The sequence below is a fragment of the Suillus discolor genome (assembly GCF_016758755.1).
Source record: "Suillus discolor strain FC423 chromosome Unknown F5147scaffold_29, whole genome shotgun sequence".
Taxonomy (NCBI): Eukaryota; Fungi; Basidiomycota; class Agaricomycetes; order Boletales; family Suillaceae; genus Suillus; species Suillus discolor.
Genome location: NW_024541276.1, coordinates 271800 through 292211, shown reverse-complemented (window position 1 = coordinate 292211; position 20412 = coordinate 271800). Strand labels below are relative to the sequence as shown.

At 47.2% G+C, this 20412-nt stretch overlaps 8 protein-coding genes across 8 annotated transcripts; 3 read left to right on the top strand and 5 right to left on the bottom strand.

The window, feature by feature from the left end:
- The first annotated feature begins 79 nt into the window (after positions 1-79).
- On the top strand, positions 80-1219 carry F5147DRAFT_179504 (uncharacterized protein). Its single transcript, XM_041428418.1, has 3 exons — positions 80-479; positions 533-737; positions 795-1219. The coding sequence occupies exons 1-3, from the start codon at positions 219-221 to the stop codon at positions 1139-1141; spliced, it is 813 nt and encodes a 270-aa protein (XP_041292587.1). The 5' UTR covers positions 80-218; the 3' UTR covers positions 1142-1219.
- Positions 1141-3704, bottom strand: F5147DRAFT_179509 (histone acetyltransferases subunit 3-domain-containing protein). The gene is made up of 5 exons (XM_041428419.1): positions 3278-3704; positions 2905-3037; positions 2631-2844; positions 1946-2581; positions 1141-1891 (listed from the first exon to the last, which is right to left on the bottom strand). The coding sequence occupies exons 1-5, from the start codon at positions 3534-3536 to the stop codon at positions 1298-1300; spliced, it is 1836 nt and encodes a 611-aa protein (XP_041292586.1). The 5' UTR covers positions 3537-3704; the 3' UTR covers positions 1141-1297.
- A 519-nt stretch (positions 3705-4223) lies between these two features.
- F5147DRAFT_577372 (uncharacterized protein) lies at positions 4224-5718 on the top strand (the record flags this gene model as incomplete). Its single annotated transcript, XM_041431395.1, has 6 exons — positions 4224-4277; positions 4325-4686; positions 4735-4838; positions 4903-5211; positions 5262-5497; positions 5548-5718. Coding segments are annotated over 6 exons (1236 nt in total), but the record flags the coding sequence as incomplete, so codon positions are not given.
- Positions 5719-6805: 1087 nt separating this feature from the next.
- On the bottom strand, positions 6806-8381 carry F5147DRAFT_179365 (uncharacterized protein). Its single transcript, XM_041428417.1, has 11 exons — positions 8186-8381; positions 8097-8129; positions 7973-8002; positions 7891-7917; positions 7803-7841; positions 7658-7750; positions 7544-7610; positions 7344-7490; positions 7070-7282; positions 6912-7015; positions 6806-6860 (listed from the first exon to the last, which is right to left on the bottom strand). Exons 1-10 carry the CDS (start codon positions 8193-8195, stop codon positions 6937-6939), a joined length of 738 nt encoding a protein of 245 aa, XP_041292584.1. The 5' UTR covers positions 8196-8381; the 3' UTR covers positions 6806-6860; positions 6912-6936.
- Positions 8382-8761: 380 nt separating this feature from the next.
- F5147DRAFT_761123 (uncharacterized protein) lies at positions 8762-11653 on the bottom strand (the record flags this gene model as incomplete). The annotated part of the gene is made up of 20 exons (XM_041440510.1): positions 11539-11653; positions 11448-11480; positions 11376-11425; positions 11314-11325; positions 11222-11260; positions 11131-11173; positions 11038-11068; positions 10912-10991; positions 10830-10856; positions 10742-10780; positions 10601-10693; positions 10487-10553; positions 10288-10434; positions 10056-10226; positions 9510-9574; positions 9348-9429; positions 9235-9274; positions 9120-9152; positions 9046-9084; positions 8762-8855 (listed from the first exon to the last, which is right to left on the bottom strand). Coding segments are annotated over exons 1-20 (1272 nt in total), but the record flags the coding sequence as incomplete, so codon positions are not given.
- A 1146-nt stretch (positions 11654-12799) lies between these two features.
- Positions 12800-14406, bottom strand: F5147DRAFT_696029 (DNA glycosylase). Its single transcript, XM_041437413.1, has 5 exons — positions 13834-14406; positions 13593-13783; positions 13404-13538; positions 13187-13352; positions 12800-13130 (listed from the first exon to the last, which is right to left on the bottom strand). Exons 1-5 carry the CDS (start codon positions 14287-14289, stop codon positions 12957-12959), a joined length of 1122 nt encoding a protein of 373 aa, XP_041292582.1. The 5' UTR covers positions 14290-14406; the 3' UTR covers positions 12800-12956.
- A 1035-nt stretch (positions 14407-15441) lies between these two features.
- On the bottom strand, positions 15442-18439 carry F5147DRAFT_696026 (Mak10 subunit, NatC N-terminal acetyltransferase-domain-containing protein). The gene is made up of 15 exons (XM_041437412.1): positions 18288-18439; positions 18172-18239; positions 17995-18120; positions 17705-17932; positions 17541-17655; positions 17434-17483; positions 17080-17385; positions 16958-17029; positions 16728-16904; positions 16548-16679; positions 16284-16491; positions 16155-16234; positions 15940-16101; positions 15782-15889; positions 15442-15732 (listed from the first exon to the last, which is right to left on the bottom strand). The coding sequence occupies exons 1-15, from the start codon at positions 18367-18369 to the stop codon at positions 15571-15573; spliced, it is 2076 nt and encodes a 691-aa protein (XP_041292581.1). The 5' UTR covers positions 18370-18439; the 3' UTR covers positions 15442-15570.
- A 49-nt stretch (positions 18440-18488) lies between these two features.
- On the top strand, positions 18489-20226 carry F5147DRAFT_696023 (tryptophanyl-tRNA synthetase). The gene is made up of 6 exons (XM_041437411.1): positions 18489-18584; positions 18633-18845; positions 18893-18973; positions 19021-19136; positions 19187-19314; positions 19365-20226. The coding sequence occupies exons 1-6, from the start codon at positions 18501-18503 to the stop codon at positions 19823-19825; spliced, it is 1083 nt and encodes a 360-aa protein (XP_041292580.1). The 5' UTR covers positions 18489-18500; the 3' UTR covers positions 19826-20226.
- The last annotated feature ends 186 nt before the right edge of the window (positions 20227-20412 follow it).

Sequence of the window (20412 nt, the reverse complement as noted above, 5' to 3'; positions counted from 1 at the left end):
AATGCGGCCTTCCGCATTGATCGGATATGTTGTTTATTTCCCAAGCCTTTGCCAAACAATCCAAAAGAGGCGAGCACCTCTCATCGTCGCGGTTTGGTCATTGACACGGTGGTCTATAACATAACATACATAAAGACCCAGGAACGAGCTTTTCCCTTCTATTTGGTTTGCCTATAGGTTACAGGGGACCAACCCGCAGTTTGTTACTGCTTTAAAACATGTCATCTCCGGAACCAGCGCAAACAGCACCCAAAGCCTCAAAAAACAAAATCAAAGAGACTTCAAAGAAAAAGTCAAAATCGCAGCTAGTCACTGTCACCGATCATGGCAAAAACGAAGGAGAGAACCCGCACTGGGCTTACAAACCTCCGCCTGGTTATAAGTCATTCGACCATGCATTCGAGACCGAGACTTTCGACTGGGACTCCGTTCAAAAGGATGATGATCTAGAAATATGGCTAATACGTGTTCCAGACTCAGTAAGTGTCCGTCAGAATGCATGATTGCTGGCCTTATGACATGCTTGTGATAGGTCAACCCCAAAAATCTTGACGGACTGGAGATTGATGCGCCCTCGTCCTCACGGAGCGGTCAGGTTGGTAGCTTGACGCGGAAGAGCGCTGTATATGATATATGGTCGATGGATGACGATGATGCGGATTTCGCTGGAGCAGAGGAACTGAGAGGACTGTCGTGTTTGCTTCCTCGAAAAAGAAAAAAGGGCAGGCTATACATAGGCAAGTTATTTATTCCGTGAAGCTATATGAATGATTTATTGAACATTCCATCATTAGCACCAAAAGAGATTGCACGTCATTTCGTTGTTTCAGCCCAGCCATCAAGAGCGAGCCCTCCGGAGCACCCATCCATTCTGCACCAAAATCCTCCTCGCCTCTCATATCCAAAAGAATTACTCAAGCATCATTTCGTGCCGTATGGAGCCAAGCTTCCAATAAACAGCGATCATGCGAGTATGGATGCTGACGGCCAAGCGGAGGGCGGTGATACTGGTCTTAGCTTTGGAGGGTCACCCCACAAGACAAAGGAGTCCAAGGTAAAGGAGTCGAAGAGTAGTAAACGTAAAGTTGAGGGTGAGACACTTCGTAAGATAACGGTCAAAAAACCCAAAATAGCAAAATAGGATTGAGGTTGTGATCCGTGTCTTAGGTGTAATGCTTCTGGATAGTACAGGAGTAATTAATCGCGCATGTAATGTGGAAAGGCAGTGTACAAGAAACTGTAATCGATGGAGAGAATAAGATAGATTACGATAGGCAAAGCTCTACTGTCTCCTATGTCATCCAACATCCATCTCATCTCCATTCCCTTGGGTAGTCCGTTGATCTGATGCAGTACTACGTGGATGTAACGACCGAGCCAGATCGTGGCGGATAGCATCCTCAAGCCCTTCATAAATGCTCCGTCGCGGAAGGCCCCATATTCGACCAGGACACTCCCTCTCCTTCTCATCAAAAACCCCCCCGACGCTTGCCACCCACTGCCGCCGGGTATCCACGAGTTGCTGCAAGTGATCTGGCACCACAAGTTGAAGATCATCATCCGGACCGAGTCCAAGTGCTGCAGGGGAAGGTTTAGGCGCGCTGGCACCAGAAGTGGTCCCGTTCACGGTCCCGTTGACCTCCGATATTTTCTTTTTCTTTTTATTCAGCTTCGGCTCATCTTTCTTCTGGACTTTCGAGTAGGCGCTCGTGATGCTTTTATCAAGGGCGGAACGGAGGTCCAGATATTCTTGATAACCGAGCCGATCACGAGCAATAGCAGCAAGTCGTTCTTTCCTGGCCTTGTTCATGGCCACCACGGTCCGTAATTGACGCTGAGCATGCCTGAGAGCTGTGGCAATTGGGTCGTCTACTTTCGTCGAAAAATCAGGCTACAATAGGGCTATGAGTAAAACGCCCGTCATAAAACCAGTAAGTATACTTACCGGCTCATGGAGTAATCCATGAAACCGCATCGTGTCTTGAACCCTCTCCTCCAAATCAACTACATTAACTTTCTCCCGCTTCGCAGCTGCAGCACCAGTTCCGCCTGGCCTGCCCTCCATAGCGTCCTCGGCAGCCTTGACACCCTTCCACACTGTCGAATCTGGCATTGGCAAAAGGGCACTCATCAATCGCTCAGTCAAGGGCCCGTGACTGCGCTCCTCCGTTAACAGGTCCGCTTCCATCAGGGTCGATGGATCCCATTTCGGTGCTGACGTCGAGCTCTCACCCAATCGACCAGACGAAAAGCCAGGCAATGGCCCACCATACATGGCCATATCTGTGTCCTCCCATACTTCCAAATAATGCCTGCCCAATTTCGGTATCACATAAGGTTCGACTTCATCCGCAGTAAACTCAAGAAAACCAACGTCCTCCTCTTTAATCCCTCGGATCCAAGGCTCAATACTTGTGTAGAAGGTATTGACGGGAGTCTGTGCTGGTGGTTTGAGCTTACTGAAATCTTCGGTGACATCCGTTGCATTACTGGGACCGGCAACGGGCGCGGGGGGTATCGGAGGACGGGTGGGTAGTAGCACTGTGGAGGGCGGAAGTGTGAAGTCGGGTGCGAATGAAGACTAGGACGCCAATGAAGCGACAGAGTGCAACAGAATGCAGATCAAATACCTTCACGTGATTTGCCACAAATCCCAGCGACTTCGATGTTTTGAGAGGGACACTGAGAGAAGGACCTGGCAAGGTTTTCACAGCACGGCCGGAATCTGTACGAAGGATCTGAATCACGGTCTCTATGGATGGTCTCTGTAGATTACCCTGCTCGAGGTCACTATCTTCTTCTCGTTTACGTTTCTTCTTTTTTTTCTTGATATCATCCGGTATTCTAACAAAGATTTTGAAAAATGATGAGATTGTGCATTCGGAGCTTCGTCTTTGGACTTACGATCTTCGAGGGTCCAGTGATGCCCTAGAAGAGGGAGGGAAGGAAGAAACCGGTATCGATGGTGCTCGAGCCCTTACAGAGCCATTGACAGAGGGAGAAATATCACGTTCATCCCCATCCAAAGCTGGGGTGACTACAACAACGTCATTGTGGCGAGACCATGGCAGATTGAGAGGATATTCGTGAAGTAATAATATGAGCATGGCGTTCATCAGATCGAACGGGACGCCACGAGAATTTGAGTCCGGTATAAGTATAGATTTGGGGAATTTTTTTGACCGTCGATTGAGTAGTAAAAAAGTATGGACCGGGGAAGAGAGATTAAGATTCATGAGCCAGAACTAAGCCAAGACAGATAAACGGAAAGACATACAAGGGCGTTCACGCTTCACCTTCTCTACCGCCTTTGCCTTGCCTTTCTCTTTCTCCTTGATTCGCCTCATAGATTCCTCGATAGTCTTCAAGTCATCTCCGGCCTTCTTGAAGCGTTCCAATGACTTCTGCCGAAGTAAATTAAGCTCTTTCTGCAGATTTTCAAGTTCTTCTGTCGAGGGGACAGTCTCCGAAGGACTCTTAAAAAGGGGAGAGCGCGTCGGGGTAGGTGGACGATAGGGATACAGTTTGGACGACATAGCAGCGCTTCCGACGAGTTCGGTGGCTACTAGGCACGTCAGGATTTGGCAACCAAAACCACAGGACAAATCCAGTGACCGGTTACTGCAGTCTTGCGCGTAACCGATGCAGAGCAAAAGATACTCTGTGTGCCAGATTAGTGACGAACAAGTAGGTGAGAACCAGACCTTGCTAAGGTTTAAACGCTGACACCTTCAATACCAAGCGTTTTGTCGTTGTTTACATAAGCTCTTTTCCCACGTGATCCACGATCGTCACTTTCAGCAAAACCTCGAGACTTGCTTGACCACACAAGCCTTCTTTTGTTCTGTTTCTGGATTGACTGGGACTCGCCAAAACTATGCAAGAGGACCCCAGAAATGAAACAGAATCATTTCTACAACACGTCGACGACAAGGGCAGCGACAACGTGGAATTAGACACATTACAGGACATTCTGGTCACACCCCATGCACGCTACAGGACGGCTGAGTATGACTTGCAGGACTTTGACGACGATGTAGAGCATATAGGCGATGGCAGCGATGCTCTATTGGGCTCGGGTAGAAGAACCAGGGGAAGCGAGCGAATACCGTCTGGCACAGGAAAGGTTTGGCCACAAGTTGGTAGCATTGTTGTCGAAGTACGTGGATAGAACTTGCAGAGAAGAAATCCCTCTGATTGCTTAAAAGTGTGCACCCACGCTTCTTATGACTACCATAAGCCTCCTATTCACCGGGGAACTCCTTGACCGTGTATCAGTGAGTACGTGTAGTGACGTCTAAGGTCTCGATTTAATTATTTCTAGCGTTGGCGGGCAATGAGCACCATCGATGAGCTGATAATGATCATTCCTGTTGTCTTAAATCTTAAAGGCAACTTAGAAATGAATCTTTCTGCTAGAATGGGAACTGCGGCTAATATGGGCGAGCTAGACGACAGGAGCGCACAACGCAAGATTGTGGGTGGTAATCTGGCACTATTACAAGTGCAAGCGACTGTCGTCGCATTTGTCGCAGCTTGTGTCGCGATGCTCCTCGGTCTTTTGGTCCCAGAACTATCTTCGGGTCCTGTAGACCCTTTTCCACAGAACAGCACCCTATCGCTAACTGCTAGGTTGCCTCGGCCGCCGCCGCCTCTAGGTGGGAAACCGAAGTCTGGTTTGATCGAGTATGTGCGGTTTTCATATTGAGCGCGTGGTAGTTAATCTCGTGGCAGATTCACGATGGTGGCCTCTTCAGCTATGATGTCCGCATGTCTGTCAAGCATTGTCCTCGGTTCCTTCATGTGTTTTCTTGTTATCATATGTCGACGATATGGGCGTGACCCAGGAAAGTGATGCTGGACTTGTATTTAACATGTACGCTAAAACTTCTACAATTTCAGATAATATTGCGCCCCCCATAGCATCGTGCCTCGGAGACTTGGTCACCCTCAGCCTTCTTGGTGTCATTTCCTCCATACTCATCAACGTCGTCAATACTCCCATTCCTCTCATTTGTGTCATACTCACTATTCTCTCCGCCACGGTATGCGTGTTCCTGGTGAGGCGTAACAACAGCGTCAAGGATCTGATCTACCAGGGCTGGGTCCCACTCTTTGGTGCAATGGTAATTTCTTGCGCTACTGGTATTGTGCTTGATATGTTTGCCTCTCGTTATGAAGGATTCCCTCTTCTTGCCATCGTTATCAGTGGTGAGTGGAGCGAATCTTATGGTTTATATTGCTATAACGCAAGAGAACAGGGCTTCCTGGCAGCGTTGGGTCTATATTTGTTTCCCGACTCTCGACTGCTCTTCATGCAGCATCTGCGAACGCATGCCTGCACAAAAGCGAACCTTCCCCAAAACTTGTCATGGTTACGTTGACTGTCATTACAATTCCCATAGAGATCTTGTTCCTCTGTACTCTACGCGCGTTTGGGTGGTTGAAATTACCCATCATATTTGCGATATTATCAGTATTATTTTTTTGTTGTGCAGTGAGTTCCAGGTCCGCCTTGCACTGATCGTTTACTGAAGTTCACAACAGGTCTTCACCTCATTAGTTGTAGCTCGATGGTTGACCAATTTCTTGTGGTCTAAAGGTCGTGACCCTGATACATACGCTCTGCCCATCCACTCTGCCCTGATGGACCTGATAGGGCAATTACTCCTTGTATTGTGCTTCGAGATCATCTCACTTTTGGGCATGAACTTGTAAATCCAAATATTGCAAATACCATACAAAAGCTGTGATAAATCTCAACTAATATGATGCACACATTGACCCCCCTCCAGCCACTGGAAACCATTCGTACTCTGAATACGATCCGAGTCTGTCCTCACGTCGTGAACATTGTTGAAAGCCACCAGATATCATCTTCCGTGGATGCAGTACGAGCATTTTCCTGTGGTTGTCTGCAGGTCAAATCACACACCAGCCCACAGACCTTCAAGGATGAAATGACCATTGGTTTGTGGCACAAGACCTGCGTTTTGAACAACTGAATCGCGACTCAAATTCTTAGTGAGAACATAACTCAAAGAGACAAAAAGGGGAAAGGTGAGGCTTGTCAGGATGCTGGTGTCAGCATCATAGTAGTATGTTATGTCTTACCAATGTCATTGTTGCTACCTGGCCGAAACTCAGCCTGAGCGACCTTGATGGAAGCCTCCTCAGGCGGGGGGGCCGCCAGCCACTCTGTAAATCCATAAACACGCTCTTTACACTACTTCAACCATTGAAGTTGATTGAAGCAACGCAAATACTGTGCGTAAACGAGCGTGAAAAAGGCCCATATGTGCATGAAAGAGTGAATGTGACAGATCTAGAGGCTCAGATAAAGGAGGATGGAGGCATGGGTAGAAAGATCACGGTGGGTCCTAGCGGAGTTGGAAACCTGGCTCGCCCTTTTTACTCTCGCCATTATAATAATTTTATAACAATATTTACTGGTAGATCTTCACAGAATTTTTGATCGGACCAAACTGTTGTGCAGGTTCACTGATGAACATATGGTCTCCCCAAGCCAGACCTTTAGAAAAAGGGAAACAGTCGTTGCGTCTAATAAAAGTGGTGGCAGAAATTGTAGGTAGTTTAGTTGGTGACATGTTGCCGCGGCTACGCTCGCACTTGCAGAACAGCAGATTCGGACGCTTGTAGAATCTCTGTGATGGTGCATATTGATCAGCCGATGGTTCACAGTGACAGAATCCCTGCAGGATACTCCTGTCACACCCGAGCGGGCTACAGGACGACCAAACACGATTCGCACGACATTGACGACGATATATAGCATGAAAGCGATGGTAGCGGCGCTCTATTGGGCTCAGGTGGTAGAACCAAAGGACCTGAACGGATACCTTCTGGAAGTGTCATTTAGGCACGAACTTAGAAAAAAAACCATATAGTACAAAGTCTCATACAACCCGACTGATATCATTCAAACGATGATGCATCCACCTGCTTGGAACCCTTCGTCCCCACGAATGTAAGCTCCATGTCCTCGTGGTGTACTCTGAGCACCATGTCATTGTCAAATAACTTCGTCGGATGTGCACGAAAAACAGACCTCGATGTGTCTTTCACAAATTGCAGGGAAGCTTTAGCTTCTGAAACCATCGTCCAAGTGGGCTGCTCGTCGTGTGCAAAGTTATACATGTTGATGAGGAGATGGTTCGCCGATACAGGTGGGACAACTGAAATCGTGATCGCGCCAAGTTGATAATACACAGAAGGACCGAATTTGCCTAGCAATGTGCTGAACAGATATATCAAAAAGTTGCTGGAAACAACGAAGGAGCACTTCGATCAGAACCGGCCCCCTGCATTACATATATTCTCACCAAAGAAAATAAAGGACTGAGTCTCGCGCAAAGGTACGCATAAGACGGGCACCAGACCAGGTCTTGTCTGGTACCTGGAAATAGTGCTGAAGAGATTTGTGGCCTGCCAACACGACCAGAACAAGTTCCAAGCCCATCATAGGTACCCTGAAGAGGATAATGAGGTGAGGATCACGATGATATTGCATGAACGTAAGTACCAAAAGAGATATAACCACTCCATGGATCCAAGTAAACAGCATGCGCCAAAGATCTGAGCTTCGTGATCTAAACTTTGGTCAGTGTACATACTCAAGAATATCGATGAAGCTGACCCTTCTCATACAGGTATACAACCACTGCCATCACCATCATAGTGCTGAAGATCGCGATGAACAGCATCGACACAGGGATGACGATTCTTTTGTCTGATTATCATTCAGGTATGAACCGGAAGTAAATATTTGCATTACCACGTACCATATGCGTACAGCGCATATATTCGATGTTGGAGAATCACTTGGGCTTTGATGAGTACATCATACTTTAGATGGCTTGGAAACCTTACTTTGAATATTCGCTACCAGCAACAATGCTAAGGCGTGTCAGAGTTGAGTAGATTGGTGCCTGTGGACGAGCATGCTACATACCGATGATGGCAAAGAACGCATTTACAGAACCTGATGTTCAATGAAGGAGAGATATCGGCTGAGAATTTTGAAGCTTACATCTGTTCTGAATGAGCATTGACAAAAGAGAGCGATGAGATAACGCACATAGCATCGGTTGGTGTGACGTCAAACGTTACTGCATCTCAGTAATGAGCATCGATACATGGGACCAAAATTCGGCGCATAACTCACAGAATGTCATTAAGATAGTTGTTCCAAGCGCGAAGTATCGATTCTGGGGGGCGTCAGGTAAAAACGCCTCACCCTATGCACTCATTCTCACCACAAAAAACAAAACCTTTGCAAGCGTCCATCTGGTGTTCTGCAAGAAATCCGGGTCACCTTGCTAGCCAACATACTATACTTGAGCAGATCATCGTACCCATAATTTAACCTGTCACCATTGAATTTTAACAGCTTGAAAATCGAGCAATGTGCTCACCTCTTGAGGAAAAGTTAGGACTAGTATTCCTGTCAACGATCCCGAATAACTGCACAAAGAGGGCCTGCTCACCAAGGTCCCACGTAAGAAGCGTCAAAGCAGCAACTGCACGTCATTTGAATGATAGGTCACATTGGTTTCAGGAAAGACTTGGCCGGGCTCACTGCTGATGTATTTGATTTTTGGAGCTGTCATCTCGTATAGGTCCAGAGCTTGGATTTCCTCTGGAGTGATAGTGGTCGACATGGGTGGGCGTGGTATCACTGGAGAAAGAGGGGGCAAGATTCGGGGGTCTAAAAGCAGTTATTAAATAGTAGTTTCATAACTGAAAGTGCCGATGCGGCCTTGGAGACCGAGAAGTTTGCGCAGGCAGTAAATGCGGCTCGAAATCTGCTCATTTACAGCACCGGCAGCCTCGTTCTATCAATTACATGATTTATGTAAATCATTGTGAATTTGTGATTAAAATCTTTGTATGATGGGGATCAGTTCGAAATCTTTACATAATTGGCTGATATGAACTCACCTGACACCATGATTGAAGCGATCATGATATCATCTGCGAACTTCGATGATTGACACTGGTCCTAGTTCGACGTTGTCCACTGACCAGAGGTAGTGTGATGACGTTCATCATGTAGGGCGTTGGCTTTATAATTCTCAATTTAGAATCGCAAGACATACCGGAGTCACTTCCTCCAAAATAATGTATGGGCGCTAAAGCACCAAAAAGAGCTCAATCAATAGCTGATAGGTCGGCTGACAAGCATCAGACAAGGAGATAGCCAGAAGCTACTACATAGAAGACGCCACTTGGGAAGATGCCGTCTGCATCGGTGCTAGATGAATTAACATGATTGGTAACGAAGGAGAAAGATAAATTCGAGTTCATACCTTCGATGATGTCAATACCAGCCATATTGAATCATTACCGCTGTCTCCAAGTCCTTGGTACCACTAGTCTCCACAACATTGTTGTAACTAGTGGATGAGGCTGGGATACACTGGCAGCATCCTGATGATCACTATGAGTAGTGTTGTCAACCAGTAGACTCGGAATAAATAGACACTCACACGTAAATTGTTGATAGAAGGAGCTGCTTTGTCCGAGTCGGTGTTCCCCTACACGTCCCTTCCTTCTAGACACGGGTGGTTGGTTGATAGTGTCCAAGCAAACGCGACAACAGGTTGTCAAGCAAACGTAATTTTCCAAACAAGCAAATCTTAGAGCTTAACTTTTAAGGGGAGAATCAGAACAGTCCACGATGGCATGTGGCTTTGCATTATGTGACGAGCTGACAGTTGCCGTGCTCCGGGATCAAGTATACAATGGCTTCATCGAAGAAGGAAGACAAGCATTGTCAGTTTTTGGGTCAAAGCCTCATCTGCGCAAAAGATGAAATCACCTAGAGCATCCGACATAACACAAATTAGCTTCCCTGCTCAAGACAAGCATTTTGGTCATATAGCCAGCTATATGAGCTTGACAGTACCGTAGATATCATTACACGACTACACCTCGAGTGAACTTCCCATACTCCTAGATGTAAGCTCTATGTCGCAGTGTACCCTGACCATCATGTCAAATACATTGGCGAAAGATGACTGCGAAAGACAGACCTCTTTGTATATATCTCTTCTTCCTCGGTGTGTACTGAGTTGTACATATTGATGATGAGACGATTCGCTGACACAGGTGGGATGACTGTGATCGTGATCGCGCCAAGTTGATAATACTCAACAGGGCCGAATTTGCCCAGCAAGGTACTGAATAGGTATACTAAAAAGTTACTGGAAACGGCAAAGTGGTACTTGGATCAGCATCGGCCCGCTACGTTGCATGAGCTCTCACCAGAGGAAATAAATAATCGAGTCTCGTGCGAAGGCACGCATGAGACGTGCACCAGACCAATTCTTGTCTGGTACCTGGAAATAGTGCTGAAGGGATTTGTAGCCTGCTAACAGGACAAGAACAAAGTCAAAGCCCATCATTGGTACCCTGTAATGGAGAATGAGGAGCGTGTCGCAAAGGTAGTCCGCGGAGTAAGTACCAGAAAAGATACAGCCAATCCACGGACCCAAGTATAGCGCATGCGCCAAAGATCTGAGCTTCGTGATCTAAACTTTGATCAGTGTACATACTCGGTAACATTGATGAAGCTCACCCTTCTCATACTGGTATATGATCACTGCCATCACCATCATCCCACTGAAGACCGCGACGAACAATGCTGACACAGGGAGGACAATTCTTTTATCTGAATATCATCCAGTTATCAACCGGAAGGATTTACATTGACACGCACCATAGGCGTACAACACGTATAATCGAAGTAGGAGAATCACTACGACTTTGATAAGTACGTGGTACGTCAGATGGCTCGAACAGTTTACTTTCAATGTTGGCCACTAGTAACAAAGCTGGGAATTATCAGACTAAAGCCGATTGAAGTTGATCGACGGGCAAGCTACATACCGATAACAGCAAAGAGGGTATTTGCAGAGCCTGACATTTCCATGAGGGGGGTAAGGGGATAAAAGTGTCTGAGCTTACATCTGCTTCGAATAAGTATCAGGAAGAGTGAGTGGTGAGATAACGCACGTAGCCCATGTAGGTGTAACGTCGAATGTCACTGTATTCAATGAGCGTCTATCGTAACACATGGATTACAACAAACTTCGGTGCACAACTCACAGAATGTGATTAGGATAGCTGTCCCAAGCGCAAAGTATCGATTCTGGAAAGGATAAGGCAAAACACTCGACCGATATAGGCATTATCTCACCACGAGAAATAGAACTTTTACAGGCGTCCACTTGGCGTTCTGCAAGTGGTCCCCGTCATTTGCTAGCGAGCATTCCGCCTAATTTGACGCACCCATAGTCTATACTGTCACCGCTGAGCCTCCGCAATAATTTAGGTCTGGTTGAACAACTTACCTCGTGTGGAAAAGTAAGGACTAGTGGCTTTGTCAACGGTCCAGAATAAGCTAATAAAGAGGGCTCACTCACTCAGGTCCCAGGTAAACACCGTTAAAGCAGCAACTACACGATATCCGAATGGTAGGTAAGCATATCAGTCTCGGAAAACAAAAGAGCCCACTGTTAATATATTTGATATTTGGGGCTGTCATGAGGTCCAAGTCCAAAGCTTGAATCTCCTCCGGAGTAATTGTAGTTGTGTTCGACATAGGCGGGTGAATCCTGTCGGTCACTGAAAGAGTGGGGTGGGGGCCAAGGATTAACCAACACAATATTAAATAGTGTCACTGATCCATTCTGCTGATCACCGAAATAGCAGTCTCACAAATGAAACTGCCACTACCGATGGCCCTGAATAAATAGGCGATGCGGATATCAACCTCGTTCCGTGTTTCATATTCTTTCGCACATATGTGGGAAGAAACCTAGACATAGTCTGTCAGAGTGGGCGACTCCTGTGTATTGAATCTCGACTCAACTTGCACAAGCTCGCAAGTTCCTTGTCATCAGGCGAAGGAGATTGGCTCATTAGCAATATTTGCAGAATCTACACAGGCGATAGCAAACATAACTTGAATGCTGATCGCTCTAGCTTCTAAATTATATGTATACAAAGCTCAGCTGACCATGAGGAAGTGTCGCTTCCTCTGAAAATTTTCGTGCTTGAAACTTGTTCTAAACATTTCTGAGTCCCACACCAAACAGGAATGCGGTGGGTGCGTGACTCGGTGTCATGGGTGCACTGATGTTCATCATCGCCTCAAGGTGGCCCGTCCAGTGTCTGGGCCTGTACTTGATATTTAGCTTCATGATCCGAGGCCTATTAACTTGCTTACCTAGGGCACATAACGTGACAATCTCGAAGAGTGCCTGCCAAGATTTGGATAAGCAGGGGTCGAAACTGTCGTCATCAATAACTTATGAGAATAATCGCACATACATGTACATCTGGTCCGGATACATGATGCCGGGAGCAATGGGAACCAACTGTTCCGTAGTATAGGCGCAGAGGAACAAGCAGAGCTCCGCGACGATCCAAGTCGGACTTCGGGACGGCCGTACTAAAGGAATAAAAATTCGTTCAGTAAGGAACATACCGAAGCGACAGTTCTTCGCCAGGCTAGTAACCTTGGCTACTCCTGGAGGTTCAAGAAGTGGCAGGTTTGAAGATTGTATAATCTCATCTACCTAAATGAGCTAGGGCCTTGAAACAAGTTGTGTGGCCTGGTTAGAAATGTGATCAGTTTCCATGCACAACGTGAAGAGTGTGTAGTCTTTATTCACTGAAGAATGCAAACAAAGTTCGTTCCTCTCACGCTGGAGCTAGCTGTGTAACCCGAAGATGCTGCATTCCATAATTAAGACTCTTCAAATTATAGCGTCCAACTTAATTTGTTTATTTTGCTCGAGACAAGCACTTCGATCTAGGTAATCAATTATGCGAGTTAGTGAATTGGTAATAAGGTATTGTATCTGGACATCACAAAATATATGCATGCATTGCTGGATGGAGGTGGAGGGACATCAAGTTTTCATAAGTTAAGACTCGATTGCAATATCGATCTTTGGTCCAGACTCGCGCTCAAGGTCTGCAGAAGGTTGTCTCTTCCGCTTCTTCGGGCTTTTCGGGGGTTTTGTATTAGCACTTGGACACAGCCCTTTAGTGCTCAATGTACACGAGTCGCACTTCGGTCCCACAGCGACACAAATAGTCTGTTTAACAAAACAGGATCACTACGAGAGTCCCTATGGCTATGGCGCAAACATACCTGACCAAAGCCGACGAGCATGTGGTTAATATCGCGATGCAATTCGAGGGGTAACCAAGACTGAAGATTTAACCTCGTTTCTTCAGGTTTCTTGGTAGGCGGTTGATGCCATCCCAACCTGTTGGTAATACGATGAACATGGACATCCACACCAATGCCGTGATTGCTGCAAGTGCGTTAGCGAGTTCGTAAAGGGCGTAGTAGATCCACCACATACAGATTCCAGGCGACTTGAAGTGTAAGAAACGCCATTTTAGGTCCGACTCCTGTCAAAGAGCATAGCTCATCCACCGTCTTGGGTACATCTGAATCGAACTCATCCCGTAACCGTATAGCTGCCTTCTTGATATACCTGATAGAAAACGTGAATAAAACCATTCTTCCTTCTATGGAAAAACAAACGGACCCAGTCTTCCGTCGCCAGAAGCCAACTTTTGCTATTGCATCTGATATTGTAGACTCATCCGCGGATATGATGGCGGCTACAGATAGCGTGCCTCCTACGGCAGCCCGCAGCTTGTCAACAGCTGCATCCGTGACTTCATCTTTCGTTTGGGAAGATAACATCAAAGAAACCAGTATAGCAAACCGTCGGTTCTGCCAAACAAAATAAGACCGTCATCGTATGAGATTGCATGAATATCAACCTTTGGGTCTTTCTCCTTGTGCTGGGCTTGTTCGCACCCCATAGTGTCTACAGGAGCGACCATTTGTGTGCGCATCTCTTTTATCGAGTCATACACCTCCTTCCAGCGTGATGGAGTAATATGCGGAGTGTCCAGAGACCGCTGTATCGGTTTAGGTTTCTTGGGGGACTTGATTTTCACTGGCGAACTCGCATCCTCTTCAGATACCATTTCTTCCAGCTTCAAAGTTGGTGACGTCTTCCGTGGGCTCTCGGAACGTGTGCAGTCTGAGATGCTCGAGGGCCCGGATTCGACCTCGAGCTTGATACGCTTCGACGGCTTCGGACTGGAAGACAGTGATGTTGACGGCTGATCCGCATTTCCGGCTTCAAACAAGGTGACTGCATTGTTATATGGGCTTGCACGCGCTGAGAGTCTAGTGACAACTCCCGATACCTGTCGCTGCGACGACGGCATTGCAATAATACGACTTTGTAGTCAGATGTTAATAGACAGAAGACAGAGCATGGATAAGTACCGGGTGATGTAACGCGCGGAATGTCCCGGCGTCATACATTCAGACTAGTACTGTTCGCTTCCTACATTCGTTTTGCTCTCTGCCACGACTCGAGTTCGCACCTCCCACTTCCTCACTCTACAATTTCTCTTTATACTGACCCACCACTCCCTTTCAATTTCGCACCGCAGTTCACTCCATGTTTGTTACTCGAGGATTCGTATGCTGCGTTAATGCGTGTCTCGTTCTAAAGCTACTCGAAGAGCCATTCAACATCGTCCCATTCGTATCCCACCCTCCCGAGCAGCCCCACCCCACCCGAGCTGTCGACATGTCAACCCCAGACAAAGCTAAAGCGGCGAGGGCTAGCTTTCAAGCTTTAGCACACCGAGTAGGTTAGACTCGGAGACAATTGGATATCTGAAACACACTCCACCCTTCCCAATTTGTTTCAAAAAAAGACGTTCACTAGATTGCAATTGGCTCCACGGGCCGCATACCGACAAAACATAAAAGGAAATTGAATTAAGTCGTATAACACATTCAGATCGAAAGCAAGCAGATCAGGCGCTCGGACCGGAGCGCTAGTAGTAGATAGGCGGCGGCGGCGGGGGACAACCTCGATACGCGATCAGGTCAAACCCATCAAATTTAAAGGTCGTGCACCCTACCCTAGTTAACGTTAGCACTAGGGAAGGGCTTGCATTGTTGACCGAAATGGTGTCATGGTCAATTTAATGAGAATCATTATACTTGTGTCTGGTAAATCGTTGTTGTAAAAGTTCCGTAGGCAGTCGGTGGATGTACTGTTGTCAGTGTCACAACATTGACAGAAGAAAAAATGCATGGATCTTGCGGAGCACCATCGTCGTTCGTACCCTCGGCATCGTTAGGAGTAGTCACCAGTTGATCTAAAAAAACTTAAGCTTCAGACCCTGAGTGACTGGGTTTTTTAAGAAATGGCGTAAATAGCTAGCGCGGCAACGCTAGAAGACTCGTCAGTTAAAGCAGCCGTTAAACGTTAACAATCAGATAAATTTGCGTATCTAGCGAGGTCCTGACAGACAGACTTCCGATGCATGATTAAAGTTTGCAATTAATTTGCCAACTGATAACAATAGGGGTCTCAGCCGACCACCACGTGCACGATACACGATAGATTTGACATCATATCACTAGTGACTGAAACAAAGCCTTCCAGATGTGTATCTATATCAACGGGTAAAAAAAACAGCACCAATCTATCGTGATGGCACTGGAGGGAATCCAGAGATAATTGGAAACCAGGGATGAACATCCACATCCCACTTCAAAGTCTTCGCATCCCATGTCGTCAAGGCCTGCTCGGTTGAAGGGAGCTGTCTCTGCAAACAGATGCACACATCTAGGAGCTTCTGGACGAACTTGCGGGAGATGAGAATCTGTGGTAGGCACAACTAGATATTATCTCACCTTCTTCCGTTCTTCACCCCATCGTCCCGCCCAGCCATCGGGTGACGTCAGCAAACATGATAGAACTTCTATGGCGAGCGCGATGCCATCTAACGAGAACTGTGTATCCTACCTTCGATTTAAACAGGCACCTCTTTTCGGTTACTGCGAACACTCACCTTTTGCATGGATTCGCATGCAGTAGCAAACTTGGTAAAGTTGGGATGTCCAAATGGTTGCAAATCGATGTCTTCGTACTCGGGCATAAAAGCCCACTTGTAGCGCCGCAAAAAATTGAGCCTCGTGCGTCGCCACGGGAAAGTTGTTTGTTTAACCGTAATCTTTCCATCGAGTCAAGATCTGGAACAAGTGAGTGATATTCACCATCACTTACAATGAAGACAGCTATTGAGAGGGACTGCAATGCCGTGAGGAATTGCGACTGATATGACAACTCGAAGTAAGCATTTGAGTCTGGATAAAAAAAATCAACTCCAGCCATTATACGCATCGAACCACGTACCGCTCGACATGCCTGGCATAAGTTGATCTATGCAGGACAAGTGCATTTCAAGCACCTGTACGACATACCAGTACGCAAACACGCGCTCTTCATTTGTATAGAGTGACAATTGGAATCCCGATAAAATCACTTCGCGGATGACAGACAGCCTATACATTAGGACGGCTACCCTGGCGCGACGGACGTGGTCAAGCTTTTCTTGGTCTTGCTGACAAGCATCGTCTAGTTAGCATACAGGGCACTACTTACATCTGCTGCACTCACCAAGGGCGCAAGGCGTACACACACGTCCATGAACACGGAAAACAGCTCGTGCCAGTCGAAAAGAGACTTTGCGCAGAATCGGCGCCGCCGTGGTGGGTTGTACCATAGCGACTTTATGTTCGCAATCAGTATCTGTCTTGCTGTCAGCATATATGCAGGATGTCGCAACTTCAAACAAACCTGCGTCATGGTGCGTTCAATCTGTACGAGGGGTGGAAGCGCCGGACCCTCCCACCTTGCTATGATATTTTGTGTGAAAGCGTCATATGAAATGTCCAGTGTCTCGCGGAAGAACTGGACCACAACGTGTTTGAGTGCAAACTTGTTGAGTATGAGGACGCCGTCCCAGAATGCGGACTATGGATTATTATAAAATTCGACTAGGTGATTGTCATGCACGAATGACTCGCCTGTGTGATTGAACGCACGTACGGAAGTCGACTATGGGGCCGCGGGCACCACATCTGTAGATGGCCGGCAACCTGATGCCAGATTTAATGTTTATCGACGGAAAAGCAGTGATAGTATATACCTCCCATGTCGTCAGATCTGTCGTATTTGCAAGATCGTTGACATTTTTCAGCGATATCAACAGTCCCTCTAGTAAAGCCCAGGTATGAGCTTGGTCGGGTAGCTGTAGGACATGCAGAGGGATGTATGATACGATAACACGAGGAAACTGAGGGTCAAACGCAAGACGGGCTGGAGAATCTGGCGCGGGTTCTGACGGAGTTACTGCCATGATAGGCTGCAATAATTGCAGACTTAGATTTATCATCGTCGGAAGCAAACCAGAGTGAGGTTGAGACAATTGTGTCTCGAACAACACAATTAGTGACTGACACAAGTCAGTAGACTGTCGTGTAAAAGAAGAAACACCTCAAACCTTTCTAAACACTATTCGATTCATCAGCATGGTTTTCCAAGGTTGCTGAACTGTAGTTTTTATCGCATGAACATCGGGTGAACATTGTTATGTGAGCCATTTCACACCTTTGGCCGAGGTCTCGAGCCAACGACACGCTTCATCAAGCGCCTTGCAGACATATTTGACGGGCAGAGCCTCGGAGAGCGGCACGTCACATTTTTCGCTTTGCCAGTCTTCGGCCTGGTCATAGATGAGCATGGCTGGCAACTTAAGCAGTACTTTGACGAACATCGTACACGTTCCCTTTATTTAGCTCCCTCCAGGACAGGTCACAACACTTGAGAAGGCCTAACAGAGCTGCCCTTAGAACGACTGTGATTAGCTCTGGCGGACGCAGGCTGTCTGAGCGTGGCAGTGAACCCCCGGGGACGAGGTCAGGGTCTATCTCTTTCAAAGAGTGAACGTAAAGGAATGAGTATATGCTTTGCGAAAGAGTATAACCGGAGTGCCATTCCATCTGGGTGCCAGACAGGGGACAAATGAATACATGTGGAAGAGTTTACGCTGTCTCTGATTTACCTCGCAGGAAACCGAGCGATCTATGATCCAGCACACTTCCTCTGGGGTAAGCGGGGCGAGAGGATTGAAGGACGGCTTAGATTTGTCCAGAAGCGCCAAGCCGCTATCGAAGCGTGGTTCGCCTATCTTCACACATCATTAGCGAACTGGTTGAACTTCGGAAAGAAGTGGATTTACCTCGAACGACGACATAGCATCCAGAAGAGTAAATCCGTCGGTCAACACGAGAGCCCCGGGTTGCATATCTTAAGCAATGAGCGGGTAGGTAAGTGAACACAAACATGTCTGGTCACCTTCGGCAGCATCCTCAAATAATGCGGTCACATCGTGAAAATTGTCGCCGCCAGGAAGGTCCACCAAGGGATCGTACTCCATGTGGCTGCGGTCGCCCGATGAGCCGGTAATGGCTGGTAGTATGTAGACGTCAGTAAAGCAGAGCACAGCTGAGGTCTAGGTACCTTGTATATTATCGGAGTTTAAAATACTTTTCTTAGTGCTCATCACACATGATCATTTCCCGACGTGTCTGCGGCCAGATACGCCCGGGACGCGTGATACTATCAGGCATTCAACCAACTGGTATCCCTCATGTAAGATTATATTCTTTTTTTGACATGGAACAACTTACATAGTCATAGCTAGGGAACTACCTAGGCGCACTGTCTAACTGGGTCAAGCTGCAAAAATCTGCCGAGCCCGAGGACAAACTGCTGTTTTCGATTGTCGGATGGCATGCTTTGACCCTTCCACAGAATCCTGCTGCCCTACTGGCTGCAAGGAATGATATGCTGGCTGTTTTACTTGCCATAGGCATCGACCCTAACCGGTCGATACTGTTTCACCAGGACCATGTATTTGATTGCTCTATCCCGCCAGCCGATTGGTTAACAGTACCTAGAATCCTCACCATACCGAACTTTCCTGGATATTAAGCTGCATAGCGCCCATGGGGAAACTGCGCCGGATGACGACTTGGAAGGTGCGGTCTCCCAAGCGTAATTACATTCAATTCTTACGTTCCTAAAGTCAAGATTAGCTGCGGCGCGAAATTCTAGCTCAGAGGATGAAGTGGATGAATCAATGCTTAACGCCGGTCTATTCATGTATCCTGTGCTGCAAGCCGCGGACGTACTTGTTTACAAGTGAGCCTTCTTTTGGTGGACATTTTTGGCACGACTGATGTGTTGCTAAGAGCCACCCACGTTCCTGTTGGCGACGATCAACAGCAACATATAGAACTTACGAGAGATCTCGCCGATATCTTCAACCGAACATTCAAAGGAACGTCTCCCTTGTTTCCCCTTCCGACCTATGTTAACAGTAAGTATTTGGGGTTGTGCATATATATATCCGTTGAACCATGCCTTCAGCTCCCTCGAAGCGGATTTTATCACTCAAAGACCCAACATCCAAGATGTCGAAATCTTCACCCGACGTCCAGTCTCGCATCTTGCTCACCGATGTAGCTTCCCAGATCCAATCGAAAATCCGAGCTGCTGTTACGGATTCCATTCAGGGCATCACTTATGATCCTCAAGGCCGCCCGGGTACCTCAAATCTGCTTACTATTCTCGCTGCCTGCACAGACCGCGATGTCACCCAGGTCGCCAAAGCTTATGAGAGCCAAGGTCACGGCGCATTGAAACGCGATGTCGCAGAGGCTGTCGAGGAATTCGTGAAAGGGCCCCGGGCGCAGTTCAATCGTATTCGTCATGAAACGACATATCTTGAGGAGGTAGCACGTCGCGGTGCTACTCGCGCTATTGAACACTCCGAGGTGACGATGATGGAAGTCAAAACACGCCTAGGTCTAGCATCAGCTGTGGTTTAGAAAATGATGACCATGTCTCGTCTGATTTTGTGTTTGTCAGCAAGTCCACGGAGAATGCAGTACTAGCCGCCGGCAGTGAATCGGAAGTAGTATGATCGCGCTCGATCACTAAAGGATTAATGGCATCAAGGAGAACTTGTTTTACGAGCGCTAAGTGCATCGTGGAGGCGGCCTATACGGTGACCTCGGTGTAGGCCAGTACACGGCCCCGGGGTTGTTTAGCATTAGCGTGATGGATTGAAGGATTGGAGTATCTGTCCTGTAATAGTGAGACTTGGTCCCGCATTGTGTCTAACTCGCTTTGGCCATGGCACTGCCATCCCACGCTTCTTACCCTGAAAGTACTTGCCGCGGTTGACCGAGTCCGAGCCCGAGTTGTTGTCCGTTTGTGGTCAAGCTCCCGCATGATAATATGACCGTATTTCTCCTATCGCGAGGAGTATCAAGCTTGCTACAAGCATCCAGGGGACCTTAACGGGCAGGTTGAGCAAGACCCTTAGGAAAGTATCCACGGCGTTCATAGTGATCGGCGGGGTATGATCTAGATTAGGTTGATCGAACGGATCGAATGATGTCTTGGTTATTAA